Raw genomic sequence first — 25,500 nt, 5'->3', positions numbered from 1 at the left:
AAACAAAAGGGAAATTTTTGTTGAAAAATTTTGCCTGAAACTGTTGAACTACCGGTAAACATTAAGTTGAGAAGGATGATGAGAGAGCTTGATCCTGTATTGAGACTCGATATAACAGTACACGAGACTACAGACAGGTAGTCTGCAGGAGAGAAATGAGGATTTAAAACAGCTGAACTCATTTGTGTCAACATTATGATATCCTCTCCAATGAAGCAAGCCAATATGGACTGAGAGTAGCCTTGTGGAGTAGGTCCACAGGAACCTTGAATAGGCTCTGTTCCTGTCCAGGAAATGTAACAAGACAACGACAGAACCAGATTTACTAACTCTACTGTTCCTTAACTGTAGCACGTATCGTGATGCTGGCAGTTCACAATCAAAGATCCTTCAGCTTAAAATATGTCAGCTGGTCAGGTAAGATTGGTAATAAATCATAGTAGAACGGTAAGCATGAGTGTATGTCGGAATCTCTGCAAGGACAATGCAATAATGGGAGTGAGGGAGGAGCAACAGCACTCCAACATACACCAACATACCACATTTCCCTAACACAGACATACATACACACACACTCACAAACAGAACTCTGCAAAAGTCTTAGGCATATATAAAAAAAAAATTCTGTGAAGTGAAACATGTCATCAAAATCCTTGCCAAACTTCTATAGATGTGTGGTGGAAAGTGTGCTGACTGGCTGCATTATGGCCTGGTATGGAACATCACTGCTTTTGAGTGGAAAATCCTACAAAAGTAGTGGATTCGGCCCAGTACGTCATGGGTAAAAGTCTCCCAATCATTGAGCACATCTACATGAAACATTGCTATAGAAAAGCAGCATCCATCATCAAAGATCCTCACCACCCAGGCCATGCTCTATTCTCGCTACTGTCACCAGGTAGAAGTTACAGAAGCCTCAAAACTCACACCACCAGATTCAAGAACAGTTACGTCCCCTGAATCATCAGGCTTTGTACAAAAGGGGATAATTACCCTCATTTATGGACTCTTTTTTTTACCTTGTCATTTTACACTCGGTAGGCTTATTCAGAAAGTCAGATGGCATGGGATCCAGGGAAGTTTAGCCAGATAGATTCAGAAATGGCTTGCCTGCAGAAAGCAGAGGGTCGTGGTGGAGGGAGTACATTCAGATTGGAGGGTTGTGACTAGTGACGTCCCACAAAGTTCTGGGACCTCTAATTTTTGTGATTTTTTATTTTTTTTATTTTTTAAATTAATGACCTGGATGTGGGGGTAGAAGGGTGGGTTGGCAAGTTTGCAAATGACACAAAGGTTGGTGTTATTGTGGATAGCGTAGCGGATTGTCGAAGATTGCAGAGAGACATTGATAGGATGCAGAAGTGGGCTGAGGAGTGGCAGATGGAGTTCAACCCGGAGAAGTGTGAGGTGGTACACTTTGGAAGGACAAACTCCATTTACAAAGTAAATGGCAGGATACTTAGTAGTGTGGAGGAGCAGAGGGATCTGGGGGCACACGTCAGATAGGCCTCACAGGTAGATAGGGTAGTTGAGAAACTATATGGGTGTTAGCTTTCATAAGTCAAGGGATAGAGTTTAAGAGTTGTGAGGTAATGATGCAGCTCTATAAAACTCTCGTCAAGTCACTTTTATTGTCATTTCGACCATAACTGCTGGTACAGTACATAGTAAAAGTGAGACAACATTTTTCAGGACCATGGTGTTACATGATACAGTACAAAAACTAGACTGAACTGCGTTTATATAAAAAAAACACAGAAAGCTACACTAGACTACAGACCTACACAGGACTGCATAAAGTGCACAAAAACAGTGCAGGTATTACAATAAATAATAAACAGGACAATAGGGCAAAGTGTCAGTCCAGGCTTCGGGTATTAAGGAGTCTGATAGCTCGGGGGGAAGAAACTGTTACATAGCCTGGTCATGAGAGCCTGAATGCTTCGGAGTCTTTTCCCAGACGGCAGGAGGGAGAAGAGATTGTATGAGGGGTGCATGGGGTCCTTCATAATGCTGTTTCCTTTGCGGACGCAGCGTGTAGTGTAAATGTCCGTGATGGTGGGAAGAGAGACCTTGATGATCTTCTCAGCTGACCTCACTATCCGCTGCAGGGTCTTGCAATCCGAGATGATGCAATTTCCGAACCAGGCAGTGATGCAGCTGCTCAGGATGCTCTCAATACAACTCCTATAGAATGTGATGAGGATTGGGGGTGGGAGATGGACTTTCCTCAGCCTTCGCAGAAAGTAGAGACACTGCTAGGCTTTCTTTGCTATGGAGCTGGTGTTAAGGGACCCTAATGCGTCAGGCCGCAATTGGAGTACTGTGTCCAGTTCTGGTTGCCTCATTATAGGAACGATGTGGAAGCGTTGGAAAGGGTACAGAGGAGATTTACCAGGATGCTGCCTGGTTTAGAGAGTATGCATTATGATCAGAGATTAAGATCAGAGATTTACTCTTTGGAGAGAAGGAGGATGAGAGGAGACATGATAGAGGTGTACAAGATATTAAGAGGAATAGATAGCGTGGACAGCCAGTGCCTCTTCCCCAGGGCACCACTGCTCAATACAAGAGGACATGGCTTTAAGGTAAGGGGTGGGAAGTTCAAGGGGGATATTAGAGGAAGGTTTTTTACTCAGAGTCATCGTTACGTGGAATGCACTGCCTGAGTCTGTGGCGGTGGCGGATACAATAGTGAAATTTAAGAGACTACTAGACAGGTATATGGAGGAATTTAAGGTGGGGGGTTATATGGGAGGCAGTGTTTAAGGGTTGGTACAACATTGTGGGCCGAAGGACCTGTACTGTGCTGTACTATTCTATGTTCTATTATAATTTATTGTTATTTATTTATATTTGCATTTGCTCAGTTTGGTGTCCTTTGATCCTGTTTACAGTTACAGTTCTATAGATTTGCTGAGTATGCCCACAGAAAAAGAATCTGAGTTGTATGTGGTGACATGTATGTCTGATAATAAATTTTACTTTGAATTTTGATGCTTTCAAAAATATTGGAATTAAAAGTTTCTAAATATCAAAATAATTTACTATGAAGAGCAGGAAATGCTAAAATAAATCAAATCAATACTTAATGTGACCACTCTTTGCCCTTAAAATTGCACCGATTCTCTTAGGTACACTGTTGTGCAGTTTTAAAAGAAACTCATTGAAACATTCCAAATGTTAAAAGGCCTGAACAGATTAGATAGAGCAAGGTTATTTCCCATGGTAGGGGATTCTAGGACAAGAGGGCACAACTTCAAGATTGAAGGATGTCCTTTTAGAACTGAGATGCGGAAAAATTACTTTAGTCAGAGGGTGATAAATCTGTGGGATTTGTTGCCACGAGCAGCTATGGAGGCCAAGTCATTGGGTGCATTTAAGGCAGAGGTAGATAGGTTCTTGATTAACCAGGGCATCAAAGGGTATGGGGTGAAAGCAGGGGATTGGGGATGACTGGATGAAGTGGATCAGCCCATGATTGAATGGTGGAGCAGAATCGATAGGCCGAATGGCCTTCTCTGCTCCTAAATTTTATGGTCTTATAAAATAGGCTGGGTAGTTGTTCAAAGCATCTTGGAGAATTTGCCACAGTTCTTCTGCAGACTTTGGCTGTCTTATTTGCTTCTGTCTCTCCAGGTGATCCCAGACAGCCTCGATGATGTTGAGATCAGGCCTCTGTGGGGGCATACCATCTGAAACCATATAAAAGATCTAAGGTGCCAAAGATGTTTGCACAGTACTGTACAGATTTTGGTGGGACTATATCTATGACCCTCCTACACTGTGACAGGACAGTGTCCATGGCCCCTACAACACAACACACACTGACACTCGATTTGGATTATCACCGTATTCTCTGCGGGTCTGGGCTGGGATAAAGAGATCAGTTTGCATCTCAAGACGTGTATTTTCTCACTGTTGTCTCACTGCCTTTTTCTCTTCTGCCCCTTTTCCCTCTCTTTCCCTTCACTCCCTCCCTGGTAGTTTCTGGATTTCTGAGTTCCCAGCAGAGTTTAACCTGGACAGTGGCCTGGCAGAGCAGGTTAAAGAGCTCCAGGAAACAGCGAGCCGGGAGGGACACCGGAGACACAGCCAGTTGGTGGACATCTCCCAGGTGTAAGCAAAAATGGGGCAGGTTGTGTTCTGGGAGGTCACTGGAAATGGGTGTTTGGGAAATCTTTGTTAGTAGATGAAAATATGTTTAACTGGAGTAATGGAAGTTTGCTTAAGAGGGGGCAATGCAGAAATTGATTCTTATTTAGAGACAGCGCGGAATTGGCCCTTCTAGCCCCTTTGAGCCACTCCGCCCAGCAACCCCCAATGACCCCAATTTAACTTTAAGCTAATCACAGGACAATTTACAATGACCAATTAACCTGTCCAGTACGACTTTGGACTGTGGGAGGAAACCAGATTACCTTGAGAAAACCCACATATTTCATGAGGAAGACATGGGGAAGTCCTTACGGAGGATATCGGGAGAGAACTCCAAACTGTGATAGCATCGCACTAACTGTCACGCTACCATGGTGCCCAAAAAATTGGGGGGAAAAGTTTCTGGGATTCATGAAGGAATGAAATTAGGGAGAATGTTTTCAGCTGGGAGGTGCAGAATCTAGGGAGAATACTTTTGGGGGTTGGGTACTAAATAAATTGGTGGAAGTGCATTTATTGAGAAGCAAATGCTGAGGAAATGGGGAGAATATTTCCAATGTGTGGAGGCTGATAAATCTGGTTGTTAGTGGATCTCTGTAAGGTGAGCTACTGATATAGTTGTCTCTTGTTCTGCAGTCTATATGGCTGATTTCACCACATTCAATCTCTTTGGTTGTCCTGTTACAGACCTTCATATGAGTGGAAGAGGCAGATCACACAACGCAACCATGTGACACAGAAGAAGAGGAAAATGTCCCTATTTTTTGACCATCTGGGACCTTTGGAGTTGGCCGAACACTTGACCTATCTGGAATACAGATCATTCTGTCGGATCCTGGTGAGAATCCATCTCTTTTCCAGGTCTGGAAATATTTTTTACCTGGAACAGCACATCCCGAGTGGATATGGAGGAAGTGCCATCACTTAACAGGTTACCAAGGCAAATATCATTGAGTGGTTTCATGCCACATCAATCAGTTTAACATCTCACCTGAAACACAATATTTCAGTCAGCGCAGGAGTACTTGTACTAGAAGTTTTTAAAATATCGCAGCATGGTGACAAGCTCTTCCAGCCCAATGTGTCTGCACCACCCAATTACACTCCTGGGACCAATTACCCATTAACCAGTGGAACGTGGGAGGAAACTGAGCACCCGGAGGCTACCCATGCAGTCACAAGGAGAATGTACAAACTCCTTACAAACAGCAGCGGGAATTAACCCAGGTTAGGCCAACTGTGGACACCTTCGTCCTGACAAAGGGTCTCGGCCTGAAACGTTGACTGCTCATTTCAACGGATGCTGCCCAACCTGCTGAGTTCATCCAGATTGTTTGTACATGTTTATTTGACCACAGCATCTGCAGTATACTTTGTGTTTACTATGGACACCACCGTAGCATAGCGGTTAGCATGATGCTAGTACAGTTCAGGCTGTCAGAATTCAGAGTTCAATTCTGGTATCCTCTGCAAGGAGTCCCTGTGCAATGCATGGGTTTTCTGTTTTCTCCCACAGTCCAAAAACATGCCAAGTAGATTAATTGTCCTGTGATTAAGTTTAGGGGTTAAATTGGGATTGTTGGGAGTTGCTAGGCAGTGTGGATTGAAGGGCTGAAAGAATCTATTCTGCACTGAATCTCTAAGTGAATCTATAAAATGTGGCTAACCTGTACTTTCACATACAAGTCTCTGGAGTGGGATTTTAACCAATAACTGGAATTGGATTTAAATGTATCCTGACACTGAGCCTCAGCTGAACTTAAGAAAGAAACTCCTTCTGCCCAGTTGCTTTGTTAGAATTTCCCAGCATCTACAAAAGAATCGGGGAATACAAGTCCATAATTCATCTGGGAATCTGGGAATGCAGAGGCATCTGGGAATACAGGTCCATAATTCATTGAATGTAGCGTCACAGGTGATCAGATTCAGAATCAAGTTTATTATCACCAGCATGTGTTGTGAAATTTGTAAACTTAGCAGCAGCAGTTCAATGCAGTACATAGTATAAATAAATAAATTGCCATTTACATATATTGAATAATTAAAAATTGTGCAAAAAACAGAAATAATATATACTGTATTAAAAAAGTGAGGTCGTGTTCAAGAGTTCAATACCCATTTAGGAATTGGATGACAAAGGGGAAGAAGGTGTTCCTGAATTGCTGAGTGTGTGCCTTCAGGCTTCTGTACCTCCTACCTGATGGTAACAGTGAGAAAAGAGCATGCCCTGGGTGCTGGAAGTTTATAATAATGGGCACTGCCTTTCTGAGACACCACTCCTTGAAGATGTTCTGGGTACTTTGTAGGCTAGTACCCAAGATGGAGCTGACTAAATTTACAACCCTCTGCAGCTTCTTTTGGTCCTGTACAGTAGCCCACCCTATACCAGACAGTGATGCAGCCTGTCAGAATGCTCTCCACGGTACATCTATAGAAGCTTTTGAGTGTATTTGTTGACCTACCAAATCTCTTCAAACTCCTAATGAAGTATTGTTGCTGTGTTGCATGGATAGGGTTGTAAAGAAAGCTTTTGGCACATTGGCCTTCATAAATCAAAGTACTGAGTACAAGAGATGGGATGTTATGGTGAAGTGGGATAAGGCATTGGTGAGACCTAATTTGGAGTATTGTGTGGAGTTTTGGTCACCTAGTTACAGGAAAGATGTAATTAAGATTGAAAGAGTACAGAGAAAATTTACAAGGATGCTGCCGGAACTGAAGGACCTGAGTTATAAGGAAAGATTGAATAGGTCAGACTTTATTCCTTGAAGTGTAGAAGATTGAGAAGAGATTTGTTAGAGGCATACGAAATTATGAGGGCTATAGATAGGGTAAATGTAGGCAGGCTTTTTCCACTGATGTTGGGTGGGACTACAACAAGAGGTTATGTGTTAAGGGTGAAAGGACAAAAGTTTAAGGGGAACATGAGGTGAAAGTTCTTCAGAGGGTTGTGAGAGTGTGGAAACATTGCCAGTGCAAGTGCTGCATACAAGCTCAAATTCAACGTTTAAGAGAAGTTTGGATAGGTACACAAACGGCAGGGATATGGAAGGCCATGGTCGCGGTGCAGGTCAATGGGAGTAGGCAGTTTAAATGGTTTGGTGTAGACTAGATAGGCTGAAGGGCCTGTTTCTGTCCTATAACATCTCCTTCAGTATAACAGTATAACATTTGCTCTCTAGACAGACTCCTTTGGTCCAATGATTCCAATAAAACAAGATAAGACCAAAAGTCCGTAAGATGTAGGAGCAGAAATAGGCAATTTGGCCAATTGAGTCTGCTCCGCAATTTCAACATGGCTGATCCAATTTTCCTCTCAGCCCCAATCTCCTGCCTTCTCCCCATATCCTTTCATGCCCTGACTATTCCAGAATCTATCAATCTCTGTCTTAAATATCCATATACAGCTACCTGTGGCAAAGGATTCCACAGATTCACCACTCTCTGGCTAAAGAAATTCCTCCATTTCAGTTCTAAAAGGACTCCCCTCTATTTTGAGGCTATGTCCTCTAGTCTTAGACTCTTAGACCATAGGAAGCATCCTCCACATCCACCCCATCAAGGCCTTTCACCATTCAATAGGTTTCAATGAGGTCACCCCTCATTCTTCTAAATTCTAATGAATACAGGCCCAGAGCCATCAAACACTCTTCATGTGACAAGCCATTTAATCCTGAAATCATTATCGTGAACCTCTTTTGAACTCTTGCCAGTTCCAGGATATCCTTTCAAAGCTAAGAGGCCCATACCTGCTCATAATACTCCAAGTGAGGCCTCACCAGTGCTTTATAAAGTTTCGTCCTTGCTTTTATATTCTTGTCTATTTGAGACAAGACCAAAAGACATAGAAGTCAGCCCATTGATTCTGCTCTGCCATTCCATCATGGCTGATCCTGGATCCCACTCAATCCCATACATCTGCTTTCTCGCCATATCCTTTGATGCACTGACCAATCAGGAAGTGATCAACTTCCGCCTTAAGTATACACATAGATTTGGCCTCCAGTTCAGTCTGTGGCAGAGAATTCCAAAGTCTGTGCCAAAATTGCCTTCTTTACCACAGACTCAACCTGTAAATTAGCCTGTTGGAAATCTTGCATGAGGACTCCTAAGTCCCTCTGACCTCTAATGTTTGAACATTCTCCCCATTTAGATGACAGTCCACACTATTGTTCCTTTTACCAAAATACATTATCATGCATTTCCCAACACTGTATTCCATCTGCCACTTTTTTTGTCCGTTCTTCCAATTTGTCTAAGTCCTGCTGCAATCACATTGCTTCCTATCCCTCCACCTATCTTTGCATCATTAATAAACTTTGCAACAAAGCTATCAATTTCATTATCTAAATCATTGACATACAATGTGAAAAGTGGTCCCAATTCTGACCCCTGAGGAACACCACTAGTTTCCAGCAGCCAGCCAGAAAATGCCCCTTTTATCCCCACAGCTCAAGAATGAAATTAAGATCTTTCCTGTAATGCCATAGTATTTTATCTGGTTAAGCAGCCTCATGTGTGGCAACATCAAATGCCTTCTGAAAATCCAAGTAAATGACATCCATTCTCTTTCCTCTGACCACCCTACTTGTTACTTACTCGAAAAACATCTTAACAGATTTGTCAGGCAAGATTTCCCTTTACAGAAACCATACTGACTCTGACTTTTATCATTACTCTCCAAATACCTCAAAATCTCATCCTTAATATTAGACTCCAACACGTTCCCAACTACTGAGGTTAAGCTAACTGGCCTTCCTCCCTCCTTAAAGAGTGGAGTGACATTTGCAAGCTTCCAATCCTCCAAGACCATGCCAGAATCAAATGATTCTTGAAAGATCATGACCAATGCATCCATTATCTCTTCAGCAACCTCTCTCAGGACCCTGGGATGTAATATATCTGATTCAGGTGACTTGGCCACCTTAAGATGTTTGAGTTTGCCTAGCATTTTTTCCCTTGCAACGGCACTCACATCTGTTCCCTGACACTCACAGACCTCTGGCACACTGCTTGTGTCTTCCACAGTGAAGACAGATGCAAAGTACCTATTAAGTTCATCTGCCATTTCTTTGTCCCCCATTACTACTTCACCAGTATCATTTTCCAGTGGTCAATATCAACTCTTACCTCAGTTTTACTCTTTCCAAAATGAAAAAACTTTTGGTTTCCTGCTTTTTATTATTGGCTAGTCTGCCCTCATAATTCTTTTCACTTCTTACAGTTTTTTTAGTTACCTTTTGTTGGATTTTAAAAGCTTCACAATCATCTAACTTCCTACTCACTTTTGCTGCCTTATATGCCCTTTCCTTGGCTTCTATGCAGTCCTCAATTTCTTTTGTTAACCACAGTTGCCTACCCCTGCCATTTCTTGTGCTGAACATGTTGTAGTAATAATAATAGGCATCCGTTAGTCTCGCGAGACCATGGATTTGCAACTTGGAAAGTTTCCAGGGCACAGGCCTGGGCAGGGTTGTATGGGAGACCGGCAGTTGCCCATGCTGCAAGTCTCCCCTCTCCACACCACCGATGTTGTCCAAGGGCCGATACAGCTTGGCACCAGTGTCATCGCAGAGCAATGTGTGGTGAAGTGCCTTGCTCAAGGACACAAGACGCTGCTTTAGCTGAGGCTCAAACAAGCGACCTTCAGATCACTAGACCAATGCCTTAACCACTTGGCCACATGCCAACTGAACATGTAACCTACTCTAGAAACTGCCTAGAATTTCCCTACTGCATAGCCCCCTATTTTTCTAAGCTTCATGTACCTATCTAAGAGTCTCTTAAAAGGCCCTATAGTATCCCGTCGTGTTAGTCATTTCAGCCCTGGGGAAAATGCCTCTGGCTATCCACACAATCAATGCCTGTCATCATCTTATACACCTCTATCAGGTCACCTCTCATCCTCTGTCACTCCAAGGAGAAAAGGCCAAGTTCACTCAACCTATTCTCATAAGGCACACTCTGCAATCCTAGCAACATCCTTGTATATCCTCTCTGCACTTTCTCTATAGTATCCACATCCTTCCTGTAGTGAAGTGACCAGAACTGAACATAGTACTCCAAGTGGGGTCTAACTAAGGTCTCCTATAGCTTTAATATTGCCTCATGGCTCTTGAACTCAATCCCATGGTTGATGAAGGCCACCACACCATATGGCTTCTTAACAACACTCTCAAGCTATGCAGCAATTTTGATTGTCCTATGAACAAGAACTGCAAGATCTTGCTGATCCTCCACACTGCCAAGAATCTTACCATTAATATTATGTTATTCTTATATTCTTCAATTAATATTCACTGTCCTCCATGCAGAATATGAACCATCTACACCCACCCTTCTGTGGGCAAGCCAATTCTGGATCCACAAAGCAAGGTCTCCTTGGATCCCATGCCTCCTTACTTTCTGAATGAACCTTGCATGGGAAACCTTATCAAATGCCTTACTGAAATCCATATGCACTACATTCCCTGCTCTACCTTCATCAATGTGTTTTGTTACATCCTCAAAGAATTTAATCAGGCTCGCAAGGACCTGTCCTTGACAAAGCCATGCTGACTATCCATAATCAGACTATCTCTCTAAATGCTCATAAATTCTACCTGTACCTCCTACCTGATGGTAACAGTAAGAAAAGGCCAGTCCTAGATGCTGGAGGTCCTTAATAATGGACGCTGCCTTACTGAGACACTGCTCCCTGAAGATGTCCTGGGTACTTTGTAGGTTAGTACCCAAGATGGAACTGACTAGATTTACAACCCTCTGCAGCTTGTTTCAGTCCTGTACAGTAGTTTCCCCCCGCATACCATACAGCGATGCAGCCTGTCAGTATGTATACTATATACAACTTTGAGATTTGTCTCCTTACAGGCAACCACAAAACAATTGAACCCATTAAAAAAAAGACCATCAAACACCCAACTTACAGAAAAAATCAAACTGGCCAAATAGTAGGTCGTTCTTCGCTCTTAGACCCAGGTCCAGCTGTTCAAAAAGCTCTCAGCACTGGGTTGTGCTGGCTCAATTTGGCCCTTTCCAGTTCTACCAGTGCTTAAATCTGTCAAACCTCGCTTGTTCCTTGCTTTCAGGCCCGGGCCCTCGGCCACTCGACTCTGCCTCGGCTCAGTTCTGTCACTTCAAATTGCCTCCAAGTCTGCTCCAGCGGACAAATGTGGGTTCATACCTCACTCTTAGACCCAGGCCCTGTCACATTGATTTGGACCATAAATGCCATGCTGCAACCATCGAGACTTCAATTCACACCGAGCATCTTCTTGTGGAGGGTGTAAATTATTCCTTAAATATATTGGTGAATTCTCACAGGGGCCAATATTTTACTCCCAAACCAACATTTTATTTTGAGGAGTACTGTTGCTAAGTCTTCAAGAGTGACCCAGAGCTTTTGGTTGGCTGCCCACTGTAATTTCCCACTCTGACCAAATGGGTCTGTGGCCTCCTGAACTCTTACAGTGTGGTCCACATTTGCCAGAGCATGTTGCAGTCTGCAGGGCTCAATGCTAAATTCTCCAACTTGAGGTCACTTTCTCTTTCTCTCTGTTTTTATCAGCATTGACCATTCAGTTTTGCTATTCAATCTGCATATTCTTATCCACTGGTATTGCTCCCCGGGTTAGATGAGCCATCATTACCCAGACTTCACAATATCATACTCTGTCTATTTAATGGTTTTGTTATTTCACCCTGCGGCAGACATTCTCTGTGTTCCGCCCATTGCCCTCCCACAACATGCCTGCTACCTTGCCTTCTGTCCTCAATTCTGATGGGCCTTCGACTTGAAAAGCTGACTGTACTTTTTCACAAATACTGCCTGACCTGCTGAGTTTCCTGGCACCTTCTGTTCTCCTGACAAAAGCAGATATCGGTATCTGGTCAAGAGCACACTGCTATCTATGGTAAGTTACTGTGGCCGATTTCTTTTGTTGACTTCCTGCAGTGTACAGAGAGCATATTTCACAGATGTACTTCCTTTGTTGTGAAGTGTTTGTAAGTTGGTGTACCTGGACAAGCAAGTCAGCTATTTGCAAGTTACCTTGTGTTCTATAGTCAAACACCATTTACAATCTGAAAGTTGTCAATTCACTCCTGGAAATGAGGCCAGAAGAGGTAAAATAAACCAAAAGCTGTTTCAATACCAATGAGCATTATCAATTTGTGCTGCTCCCTCGCTATCTCTGTACCAAACAAAATCCTGTTTCCTATTTTAGAAGGCATGATGAGAAAACAGTTGGACAATATTTTCTGCTTTTCCATAAGAAGTAATTTCATTTTGCCAGTTAAAAGGGACAGCCTGAACCTGTCACTGAATTTCAAGGGCCAAACTATGAGTTAACTTTGACTTCTTCCAAAATATTAATTCAATATTAAAAGTTTGTTGCTTTACAAATAGATTTTGGAGTTTTTCTACTCTACCTAACCCCTTCACTGCCATGGTGAATGCCTAAAAGAAAGGTAATCACAAGGTGGTCTGTGGTACCATATACATACTTTGATCATTTTACTTTGAACTTGATCTTTGAACTTTGAGCTCTGAACTTTCAATTTGCTGTATTCTGACTCTGGATTGCTGAGACCAGTCACACCTTAAAACAAACTGGATGAGCTGGAGGAGCAGTTGCTGGCAAATCGAAGGGAGCAAAGGTAGTTCTGAGGAGGGACGGGGAATATATGCAGCATGTGGTCCAAAGTCCTGTCTTGGGACTAGCTTGGGGCAAGGGAGTTGCATCAGCACAATCTTCAGTTTTCTGGACTCCAAGTGGACAAGGAGCATCAGCTCTTCACTTGCTGCACTCTGTATCAGGCAATATGAAGCTGCCCAGAAAACTCAAGAAAATCCAAGGTCGCTGATACCACAAAGATTTGTTTTGAGGAGGGCATGAAAGAAATGAAAATAGGTTAAGTCACAGGACTTACAAAGAACAGACAGATTATGATATGGTGGATCCACTTTGTAGGAGGAATAGGAAATCAAAAAAATACTCTGGGTGTTGGAAATCTAAAATAGAAATGGAAAATGCCAGGATGAACAGGTTAAGCAACCTCTGTGGACAGAGAAATTGTTCATTTTGCAGAAACAAAATGTCTAAAATGTCAAAAAATAAGTAACTGACACCCTTTTGGTGAATCTGTCAAAAGATAAATATCTGAGACCCCTTTGGTGAATCTGTTGAAAGTTAAATATCTGGGACCCTTTCAGTGAAATTATCACAAGATAAATATCTGGTACCCTTTTGGTGAATCTGTCATAAGATAAATGTCTGGAATCGTTTTAGTGAAGTTATCACAATATAAAAATCTGGTATCCTTTTGGTGAATCAGTTGAAAGATAAATATCTGGGAGCCTTTTGGTGAATGCACCTCTGCACTAAAAACAGCCAAAGTTGAAGATTGCATTGATAAGTCTTGCAAAGGAGCATGAGAAATTTAATTATATTCAAGACATCAGATGAACACCTTGATATGTATATTTTAACCAGTACTTGTCATCTTAATAACCTCAACTCACTAATTGATATTCCACAGTGCCATAAATTAACTTCAACACATTATTTCCAGTAAATTCATGAGGAAAAGTAAGGATTTTAATCTGTACAATATATTCCCCTTTCCTGACTCTCTACTCTCTCTCCATCCCCTATATCTGTATTGGCATAATGTATTCTTCTCATTCCTGACTGACTCTGTACTCTCTCTCCATCCCCTACACAGTTCCAGGATTATCACAGTTTTGCAAAGCACGGCTGTACCAAGGACAATCCCATCCTTGAGCGGTTCATCAGTCACTTTAACAGTGTCTCCCAGTGGGTGCAAATGATGGTTCTGAGCATGCACACTCCACAGCAGAGAGCTGAGGTCATCACCAAGTTTGTCCACATGGCCCAGGTAGGTGATGTAGGTAGGTGATGTTGGGAGGAGGTGGTCCAGCCTCACCACGATGCCCAGACAGAACTGCAGAGGTTCAGAGTGGATTTGTGTGACTCTACTGCAGGGAACATTTGTGATGTGAGAGTTTGAGTAATTTTTAACTTTGAATTCACAAAGATAAGATCCATTTGTACTGGGAAATAGGTTCTAAAGAAATACTAAAAAATAAGACGTGTGAATATGGTGGCCAGTTTCTGTGGAGTACGACTCTGTGTAAGCCATTCATTTCCATAGCTATTATGTAATCCAAAAGATAATAGATAAAGAAAGATTAGCTTTATTTTTCACATTACATCAAAACTTTGAAATATACAGTGAGATATGCTGACTCCTGCTGACAGTCCTTATGCTCTTATTGAACTGTGGAGCGGGCTCAACTGGCCAGATGCAGGTTTCTGTGCAGAGCCTTCCTCTTTCATTGGGACCTTACCCACATCTGCCATCTGGTGGAGAAGCGAAGTGAGCACCCACTTGGAGATCTCTCTGTGTAGGACACCCTTTCCATTGTGACCTGGGGTGGAGGGTGCCACACAGAGCAGTGTGAACAACAGGTTTATAAGTGGTCCATGGTCTCCAGGGCCATCTCTACATTTTTATGGCCTGGAGGAATCTGTGTTCTATGTGCTGAAAACAAGAGAGATTTCAGGTTAAATTCATACATTGATGTTTCAGGAGATGAGAACTTTGGCTGGAGACAGACATACTGTAGAACATAGACAGAAAGAGGCTTTTTGGCTGATGATATCTGTGCTGACCAGAATGCTAATTTAAACTGCACATCCTGCCTGCACCTGGTGAATATCCCTTTATTCCATCCTGTTCATGTGTCGTCTAAATACCTCTTAAACATTGCTATCAAATCTGCTTACACCACCTCCCTGTCAGCACACTTCAGACACCTACCACCTGTCTGTGAAACAAGAAATTACCATGTAGATCTCCACCCCAGACATAAAAGCTATGCCCTCTGGTATTTGACATTTCCACCCATAGAACTTAGAATAGTACAGCACATTACAGGCCCTTCGGCCCACAATGTTGTGCCGACCCTCAAACCCTGCCTCCCATATAACCCCCCACCTCAAATTCCTCCATATACCTGTCTAGTAGTCTCTTGAACTTCACTAGTGTATCTGTCTCCACCACTGACTCAGGCAGTGCATTCCACGCACCAACCACTCTCTGAGTGAAAAACCCTCCCTTAATATCCCCCTTGAACCTCCCTCCCCTTACCTTAAAGCCATGTCCTCTTGTACTGAGCAGTGGTGCCCTGGGGAAGAGGCGCTGGCTGTCCACTCTGTCTATTCGTCTTAATATCTTGTACACCTCTATCATGTCTCCTCTCATCCTCCTTCTCTCTAAAGAGTAAAGCCCTAGCCCATCATTTTATATCCATATCATATCATTTCTCAGCTTCTTGACACTCCAGAGAAAACAACCCCTCTTAATAACCTTTTATCAAGGCAACCTTTCCTTCACCCTCACCAAAGCCTCCACATCATTCCAATGACATGGTAACCAGAACACGTATACAATACTCCAAATGCTTCTAGGGTTGGGTGCATTTCAGAAAATGTCTGTGAAATGCATTCATTTTAAAACAAACAAAAAGACAGAGTGAATCGTGAATGAATGAGAGCTGGAGAAATTTTCCCAGGATGGAAATAGTTGATACCGGGGGCATCATTTTAATGCGAAAGGAAAAAGGTATGGAGGAGGCATGTCAAAGGTCATTTTTTTACAGAGTGGTGGGTGTGTAGAATGCTCCCTGCCAGGGGTGGTGGTAGAGGCAGGTAGATTAGGGACCATAAGACATAGAGTAGAATTAGGCCATCTGGCCCATCGAGTCTGTTCCAACATTCAATCTTGGCTAATTCTTTTTTTTCCCTCCTCCTCAATGCCAGTTCCTGGCCTTCTCCCCGTAACCTTTGATGCCATGTCCAGTCAAGAACCTATCCATTTTTGCCTTAAATATATCCACCAACCTGGCCTCCACAGCTGCACATGGCAACAAATTCCACAAATTCATCATCCTTTGGCTAAAGAAATTTCTCTGCATCTCTGGTTTGAAAGGGAGCCCCTCTATACTGAGGCTGTGTCCTATTGTCTTAAAGTCTAGACTCTCCTACCATGGGAAACATCCTTCCCACATCTACTCTGTCTAGACCTTTCAATACTCAAAAGTTTTCAGTGAGATCCCCCTTCATCATTTCTGAATTCCAGTGAGTGCAGACCCAGAGCCATCAAACATTCATCATATGATAACCCTTTCATTCCTGGAATCATCCTTGCGAACCTCCGCTGGACCCTCTCCAATGCCAGCACATTTTTTCTAAGATGAGGGGCCCAAAACTGCTCACAATACTCAATACCCTAGTCCTGACGAAGGGTCTCGGCCCGAAACGTCGACAGTGCTTCTCCCTAACCCTGCCTAGCTCCCTAACCCTGCCTAGCCTGCTGTGTTCTACCAGCATTTTGTGTGTGTTGTTGTTTGAATTTCCAGCATCTGCAGATTTCCTCGTGTTTGCACAATATTCAAGGTGAGCCCTCACCAATGTCTTATAAAGCCTCAGCATCACATCCTTGCACCTGGATTAGAGGGCATGTCTTATGAGGAGAGGTTGGACAAACTAAGGCTTTTCTCTGTGACATTTCAAGGAGCATGAGAGATGTCTTAACAGATGTACAAGATGATATGAGGCATCAATAGAGTGGACAGCCAGAAATTTTTCCCCCAGGGTGGAAATGGCTAATATGAGAGGGCATAATTTTCAGGTGATTAGAGGAAAGTATGAGGGTGGGATTTCAGGGGTAAGTTCTTTACAGAGTGTGGTGGGTGCATAGAACACCCTGCCAGGGGTGTTGGTAGAGCCAGATACATTAGGGACATTTAAGACTCTTAGATAGGCTCATGGATGATAGAAAAATAGATATGTGGGAGGGAAGGGTTAGATTGATCTTAGAGTGGTTTAAAAAGTCAGCACAGCATTGTGGCCTGAATGGACTTTACTGGGCTGTGGTGTTCTGTGTTCTATTTGCTATGAAAATTAAAAGAAAATACACATACAAGAGATTCTGCAGATGCTGGAAATCAGAGCAACACACACAAAATGCTGGAGGAACTCAGCAAGTCAGGCAGCATCGACAGAGAGGAATAAACAGTCAGCATTTTGGGCTGAGACTCTCATCGGGACTGGAAAGGAAGGGGAAAGAAACCAGAAGAAGAAGGTCGGTGAAGGGGGAAGGAGTGCAAGCTGGCAGGTGATAGGTAAGACTAGGTGAAGAGGAAGCCGGGTGAGGGGGTGCAGGGAGAAGCTGGGAGGTGATAGGTGGAAGAGGAAAAGTGCTGAAGAAAAAGGATTTTGATAGAAGAGGACACTGGATCATGGGAAAAAGGAAAGGACGACAGGAAACAAAAGGCAGTGATAGACAGGTGAGGAGAAGAGAAGGGATGAGGGTAACCAGAATGGGGAATACATAATGAAAAAAGGGGAAGGGAGAGAAATTACTGATAGTTAGAGAGAGATTGGTGTTCATGCCATCAGGTTGGAGGCTACCCATACAGAATATGAGGTGAGCTGAGATTAGCCTCATTATGGCAGTAGAGGCAGCCATGTTGGAATGAGAGTGGGAAATAGAATTGAAATGGGTGGCCTGTTCTGCCTGTTGTGATACGGGGGTGTTGATAAGTTTTTTGCTCCTCCCTCCCTGCAGAGACTCCTCCAACTGCAGAATTACAACACGTTGATGGCAGTCGTCGGCGGTTTGAGTCACAGCGCGATCTCCCGTCTGAAAGAGACGTACCATTATATCAGTGCTGATGTTATAAAGGTGAAAGGCAGAATTACCTACAGAACCACCACCTACATGAACAGCAGTGACCTCTCTCTAGCTTTAGTTTCAGTGTTGCTGACCTCTTTGTTTGTGATTCCAGATTTCAGATGAGCTGACTGAGCTGGTCACCACCTGTGGCAATTATGGGAATTACCGGAAGCATTTTGCAGAAGGGTCTGGTTTCAAATTTCCCATCCTTGGCGTGCACCTGAAGGATCTGCTGGCCGTTCACCTGGCACTCTCTGACTGGTCCGAGGAGGGCAGGGTCAACGTAGTCAAGATGCAGCAGCTCTATACGATTCTGAATGAGTTGGTCCAGGTGCAGGCCACGGCTCCACCCATCGAGCCAAACAAGGACCTCGTCAACCTTCTGACGGTGAGTGAGTAGTCAACATGGATCCAACGGCAGTGACGTTTACACGAGAGGAAAGGAAAGTGAGTTTTCCTGTGCTCAGTGTCCAAGCATCAGAGGACAGAGCAACAGCAATAGGGTATGCAAGATAAGATAGGATAAAACTTTATTTTTCCCACAGAAAATTATAGCTGCAAGGTTGCTCAGTCAGAAATAAATGCTTTAAAATATAAAATGTAAGCATTGAGGTACAAAAAAATACAAACCAGAAGAAGAGGGCCTTTAAAGATGGTGATCGGTTGGAGCTTAAAAGAGTTCAGAAGGAACTCAGAGTACAGATAAGGGGGGCAAAGGAGCAGTATAGGAGGAAGCTAGAACAAAAGCTGCAGAAAAAAAGCATGAAGGAGGTGTGGGATGGGATGAAGATCATCACCGGATGCGGTGCAAAGCGGGGGGCGAACATAAGTGGAGATGTGGAGAAAGCGAACCAGCTGAACAACTTCTTCAACAGGTTCGACAGCACAATCTCATCCTCACCGCAGAAATCCACACCAGGCTTACTTCCCTCACAGGAAAATAGCCTCTCACAGGAGACCTTGCCCACGCCCAGGATTACGGCTGCACAGGTGGAAGGTCAACTGAGGAAGATCTGTACCAGCAAGGCGGCTGGACCGGATGGAGTTTCCCCACGATTACTGAGGGCCTGTGCGACTGAGCTGGGAGAACCACTACAGCGCATCTTCAACATGAGCCTGGAGCAGAGAAGAGTACCCAGACAGTGGAAAACATCCTGTATTGTCCCGGTACCGAAGAAACCACAACCAAAGGAGTTGAATGACTTCAGACCTGTTGCCTTGACGTCGCACGTGATGAAGACCATGGAGCGGCTGATAATACAGAATCTGAGGCCACAAACCAGGCACGCCCAGGATCCTCTTCAGTTTGCGTATAAGGAGAAGGTGGGAGTGGAGGATGCTATCACGTATTTGCTGCACAAATCACTCTCTCACCTAGATGGGGTCAGTTGTGCTGTGAGGATTACATTCCTTGACTTCTCTAGTGCCTTTAACACCATCCAGCCCAAGATCTTAAGGCACAAACTAACGGAGATGGGAGTAGACTCTCACATGGTGGATTGGATAGTGGACTACTTGACAGATAGACCTCAATATGTGCGGTTGGGAGACTGTAGGTCTGACACGGTGGTCAGCAGCACAGGAGCGCCGCAGGGAACCGTACTCTCTCCGGTCCTGTTCACCCTGTACACATCAGACTTCCAATATAACTCGGAGTCCTGCCATGTGCAGAAGTTCGCTGATGACACGGCCATAGTGGGGTGTGTCAGGAATGGACAGGAGGAGGAGTATAGGAAACTGATACAGGACTTTGTGATATGGTGCAACTCAAACTACCTGCGTCTCAATATCACCAAGACCAAGGAGATGGTGGTGGACTTTAGGAGATCTAGGCCTCATTTGGAGCCAGTGATCATTAATGGAGAATGTGTGGAGCAGGTTAAGACCTACAAGTATCTGGGAGTACAGTTAGACGAGAAGCTAGACTGGACTGCCAACACAGATGCCTTGTGCAGGAAGGCACAGAGTCAACTGTACTTCCTTAGAAGGTTGGCGTCATTCAATGTCTGTAGTGAGATGCTGAAGATGTTCTATAGGTCAGTTGTGGAGAGCACCCTCTTCTTTGTGGTGGCGTTTTGGGGAGGAAGCATTAAGAAGAGGGACGCCTCACGTCTTAATAAGCTGGTAAGGAAGGCGGGCTCTGTCGTGGGCAAAGTACTGGAGAGTTTAACATCGGTAGCTGAGCGAAGGGCGCTGAGTAGGCTACGGTCAATTATGGAATTTAGATGCATATCATATTTTTTACTGAGTTAAGTATTGTATGTAATTAGTTTTGCTACAACAAGTGTATGGGACATTGGAAAAAAGTTGAATTTCCCAATGGGGATGAATAAAGTATCTATCTATCTATCTATCTAAAAAATAATAGTGCAAAATACAGATCTGCAATGAAACCATTTACTTATACTGTATACTTAAGGGGGAAGAGTTGTAGAGTCTTATAGCCACAGGGAGAAAGGATCTCCTTGGGTGTTCAGCGGTGCACCTTGGTAGAATCAGTCTGTGACTAACAGTGCTCCTCTGTTTGTCCAGTATGTCGTGGAGGGGTTGAAGGGGATTGTCCATAATTCTCTGTAACCTCTGCAGCATCCTCCTGTCAGACACAACCACCAGGGAATTCAGTTCCACCCCCAGAATAGAATCAGTCTTCCTGACGAGCTTATCAATCTTCTTGGTGTCAACTGCTCTCACCTTGGTGCTCCAGCAGACTACAGTGTAGAATAGAATGCTGGCCACCACTGAGTCATAGAACGTCCGCAGCAGAGTACTGCAGACATTGAATGACCGGAGCCTCCTCAGGAAGTTAGGTCGGCTCAGTCCCTTCTTACGCAGAGCCTCTGTATATTATCCAGTCCAGTTTATTATCCAGGTGAGTTCCCAGGTGTTTGTAGTCCCAGACGACTTCCACATCCGTTACCTGGATGGAAGTGGGAATGCATGGTGGTTTCACCTTCCTGAAGTCAAGATTGCAGTTGGGGGTGGGGTGGGGGGGAGATCAGGATCACAGAGGTATCAGTGATATTAAACAGGTTCACAATGATTTCCTTCACTTTGCACTCCTGTCCACTTCAGTAACTTTGCACGCTCCCTCTCAATTGGTTCAATGTGTACAGATGAGTGAAGTTGACCGCTCTGAGAGAGTGATGCATTCTTTATCTACACTCCTCACTACTGTGTTAAATTATAGCTGAACCTTCACGCAACCAGAGGATATCAATGCCAATACTTCTGACAAACAGTGCATTTCATTGTCTTTACAGGTCTCCCTTGATCAATACCACACAGATGACGAGATCTACAAACTTTCTCTGCTGAGGGAACCTCGCACTTCAAAGTCCACAGTGAGTATTGACTAAAATGCATATAACCATTTAACCATATAACAATTACAGCATGGAAACAGGCCATCTCGGCCCTTCTAGTCCGTGTCGAACGCTTACTCTCACCTAGTCCCACCTACCTGGACTCAGCCCATAACCCTCCATTCCTTTCCTGTCCATATACCTATACAATTTTTTTTTAATGACAAAATCAAACCTGCCTCTACCACTTCTACTGGAAGCTTGTTCCACTTATTGAATATTGGAATCTGTCTCCTCAATCAACATGCCCTGCAAAATCAGTAACAATGGATAATAAATTTCACATCACATGCCAGTGATAACAAACCTGATTCTCATTCTGATTCTGATACAAATCATCACAACAACCTTTGGAAGAAAGTAGTTTCTGGAGATTTTAATGGTCCTCTTCCATTTCAACAACTAGGTAGACCCTGTGTGGATACAGCAACACCTGAGCAATGTTCCACCCTGTGTGGATACAGCAACACCTGAGCAATGTTCCACCCTGTGTGGATACAGCAACACCTGGGCAATGTGCAATGTTCCACCCCGTGCTCACCAATGATATAACAATATTTGGGCAGGAAATGTACAATGTGAGAGAGCCTAACTACCCCTTGTCATTCCATTAGCTAGACCGCTACCAAGTGCCCATCACTGGAAATGTGGACAGTCACAATTAGAGTCACTAAGTAACACAGAACCGAAACATGCCCTTTCGCCCAACTCAACCATGCCAACCAAGTCTGATCTAAGCTAGAGCATGGAACAGAACAGGAACTGGCCCCTCAGCCCACAATTTTTATGGCAACCCAAATAAGTTAGTAATCAAATGGCCATGTAAACTAATCCCTTCTTCTTGCACTTTGTCCATATCCTTCCATTTTCCTCATATTCATGTGCCTATCTAAGCATCACTTACATGTCCCTAATGTATCTACAGCACCTGTACCACCACCCCAAGCAGCACATTCCAGGCACCCACCATTCGCTGTGTTTATATTAAAAAAAACCTTTCCCCTCACATCTTCTCTGAAATTACCTCCTCTCACCTTAAATGCATGCCTCTGTTATTAGACATTTCAACCCCTGGAAAGAGGCTTCTTTATCAGTGCCTCTCATAATCTTATAAACCCCTCCCCCATCAGCCTCTGCTGCTCCAGAGGAAACAACCTGATATGTAGCACGTGCCCTCTAACCCAGGCAACATTGTGGTAAACCTCTTCTGCAACCTCTCCAAAGCCACAACATCCTTCCATCCTTCCTATAGTGGAGTGACCAGAACTGTATGCAATACTCCTAATGTGGCCAAACTAGAGTTTTACAAAGTTGCAACATAACTTCCTGACTTTTGAACCCAATGCCTCACCAAATAAAGGAATTCATCTGCCCTTTTAACCACTCCATCAGCCTCTGTACCCACTCGCAGGGAGCTATGAATTTGGACCCCAAGATCCCTCTGCTCATCATCACTGTTAAGGGTCTTGCCTTTAACAGCATACTTCTCTTTACATTTTCCCGAATTTGGCCATGTCTATGGACCCCTACCATTAGCTGGACCCCAGGCTGGGATCCCCTGCTAAACCTTTAATATCTTGTGAATATCATTAACGTACCTGCCTCACCACTTCATCTGGCTGCTTGTTCCATATATGCACCATCCTCTGCATGAAGTAGTTGCCCCTCAGGTCTCTTTAAAATATTTTTCCCTCATCTTCAAGCCATGCCCTCTAGATTTTAGATCCCTTTCCCTGAGAAAAGACTGTGTGCATTGTGCCTGTCCACACCCCTCATGATTTTGTACACCTTTGTAATGCACTCTGAAGTCCTAGCCTGCCCAACCTCTCCCTATAACTCAGGCCCATGAGTCCTGGCAGCATTCTCAAAAAGTTTCCTTGCACTTTTTCCAGCTTAATGACATGTTTCCTTTAACAAGATGGCCAAAACTCCACAATGTTACTGTGAGAGCACCTTCACCACACAGACCACTATGGTTCAAGCAGCTAGCTCAGCCCCTATGAAGGGGTGATTAGAGAGGGGCAATAACTTCCAGCCATACCCACATCAGTGAATGAGAAACTAGAGTAACCATGCCACCCTCTGGGGTGAGCAAAACACCAGGATTTCACTGAAGAGATAAAATGTTCATCTCTGGGGAAAACAAACAGATTCATTTTCCAGAAACTTGTGCTTATTTCCCTTCATATGCCTTTGTTTCTAAATTATAAAATATTGGAGGGTGGAATTAAAGACACATCACTGGCAGTTCAAAATCATCAGTGGGTTTCTATAAGCTCCGGGGCATGGCTTTAGTGGTGGGACTGATGTTGGAAGCAGGAAGCAGTGATAAAGTTGGCAAATCAGCATGGAGTCCAGGATATTTCATGAACTCTAGAATGATTTGGTCACCATGAACTTCTGGATGGGTGGCAAATCAGCATAGATTAGTTTAATCATTCTATCACCACCAACTGAACACTTTTCAATCAATGCCTTTAAAAGGCATGGTTACACTCACCACCTGCTGACCTGCAGGAAACATTTTTAACTCACTGTAATGTCAACAGCAAGAATCAACAATGAGCCACATCAAAAGAGCGAGAGAGAGAGAGAGAGAGAGAGAATTCAATATGACTGAAGGAATAACAATTTGGCCAGACTTTGATTCAGGGTCATAGGTACCCGAGCTAACCCTGCAATTCTCTGTCCCAGCCATCCAGTCCGACTCCACCCAAACCCTCAGTGATCGATGAGTGGGCATCATCAGTCAAACCAAAAACTGACCCTGAATTAATTAATAAGCACATCTACAAGATGGTTGAGGTAAGAACACCTTCATACCAAGCCCGCACAATAACATTAACTGAATGTGGGAGCAGGGGTTCAAATGTTCAAGGCACAGGATTCTGGGTGATGAATTTCTTTTGCTTCCAAGGGAGGTGAGTATTGGGATTCAGAGGTAACAATTTTTAAGAGATTAAGAAGCAGTTTGTGAAAATGGATGATAGACTTCTGTTATGTGGAGAAAGTTGAGAAGCAGAGAAAATTGAGGGGTGATCGAGCGCCCAAAATGGAAGAATTCAGAAATGTTGAAGGAGGGTGTAGAGGCCAGAGGGGCTTACAGAGACAGGGACGAGGTGCAGGGGCCAAGCAGGGTTACAGAGACAGGGAGAGTGCAGGGGCCAAGGGGACATACAGAGACAGGGAGGGGTGTAGGGGCCAGAGGGGGTTACAGAGACAGGAAGGAATATAGGGTCTGGAGGGGGGGTCACAAAGATAGGGAGGGGTGTAGGGGTTGGAGGGGTTACAGGGACAGGGAGGGATGTAGGGGCCAGAGAGGGTTATGGAGATGAGATGTATAGGAACTGGAGGGGATTCCAAGGCAGGGAGGAGTGTAGGGGCTGGAGGGGGTTACAGAGACAGAAAGGAGTGTAGCAGCCAGAGGGTAGTTACAGGGATGGGGGGAATATAAGGGCTGGAGGGATATACAGGGATGGGGAGGGATATAGGGGCAGGAGGGGGGTTACAGAAACAGACAGGGGTGTAGGGACCGGAGGAAGGTTACCGAGACATGGATGTGTATAGGGACCAGAGGGGTTACAGAGACAGGGAGAGGTGTAGGGGCTGGAGAGGGTTACAGGGACAGGGGAGTGGTACGAGGACAGAGCAATTTATAGATATAAAATAGTTTGTAGGTGATGGGGAGAGAAGTGATAACAGAAATTGGAACGGGTATTGGGGATGGAAGTGATTCCAGGGATAGTGAGGGAGATAGGAAAGAATTACAGGTACAGAGAGTGTTGGAATGCTTCTTGTTTTCAGGTTGAAGGAGGTTACAAAGGGATGTAGCTGAGGAGTGATTACAAAGGGTTGTATATGATGGGTAGTGACAAATGGATGTGCCTAAGGGTTGATTACAAAGGGATGTGTCTGAAGGTTGATTACAAAGGGATGTATATGACGGGTAGTGACAAATGGATGTATCTGAGGGTTGGTTACATTTCAAAGTGTTCTTATCCGGTTTCCATTTGGTATTGTCTGATATTGTCTTTTTATCTCCTCATTTCTGTTTACTGGCTCCAGTCTGTCTTTAGGAACTTTGACGTTGACCAAGATGGCTACATCTCACAGAAAGAATTTAACATTATATCTTCTAACTTCCCCTATCTGGACAGGTTCAGTGTTCTAGATGAGAACAAGTGAGTCCTGGTTAATCTCTGTCACAGATTTGATA

The 25,500-nt window shown here is 43.9% G+C and overlaps 1 protein-coding gene across 1 annotated transcript in view; it reads left to right on the top strand.

The window, feature by feature from the left end:
- The first annotated feature begins 360 nt into the window (after positions 1–360).
- LOC140717690 (RAS guanyl-releasing protein 2) overlaps positions 361–25,500 on the top strand; it is a 51,936-nt gene continuing 26,796 nt past the window's right edge. The window contains exons 1-9 of the mRNA XM_073031336.1: positions 361–417; positions 3,988–4,119; positions 4,846–4,996; positions 13,885–14,058; positions 17,815–17,931; positions 18,035–18,310; positions 21,183–21,263; positions 23,979–24,089; positions 25,350–25,465. Of these exons, the coding sequence (XP_072887437.1) occupies positions 4,910–4,996; positions 13,885–14,058; positions 17,815–17,931; positions 18,035–18,310; positions 21,183–21,263; positions 23,979–24,089; positions 25,350–25,465 (962 nt within the window). The 5' untranslated portion in view covers positions 361–417; positions 3,988–4,119; positions 4,846–4,909. The remainder of the gene's footprint in view (positions 418–3,987; positions 4,120–4,845; positions 4,997–13,884; positions 14,059–17,814; positions 17,932–18,034; positions 18,311–21,182; positions 21,264–23,978; positions 24,090–25,349; positions 25,466–25,500) is intronic.

This window comes from Hemitrygon akajei, chromosome 28, assembly GCF_048418815.1.
Source record: "Hemitrygon akajei chromosome 28, sHemAka1.3, whole genome shotgun sequence".
Classification (NCBI taxonomy): domain Eukaryota; kingdom Metazoa; phylum Chordata; class Chondrichthyes; order Myliobatiformes; family Dasyatidae; genus Hemitrygon; species Hemitrygon akajei.
Note: the sequence above shows the minus strand (reverse complement) of the source record. Positions and strands in the feature narration are given on the sequence as shown.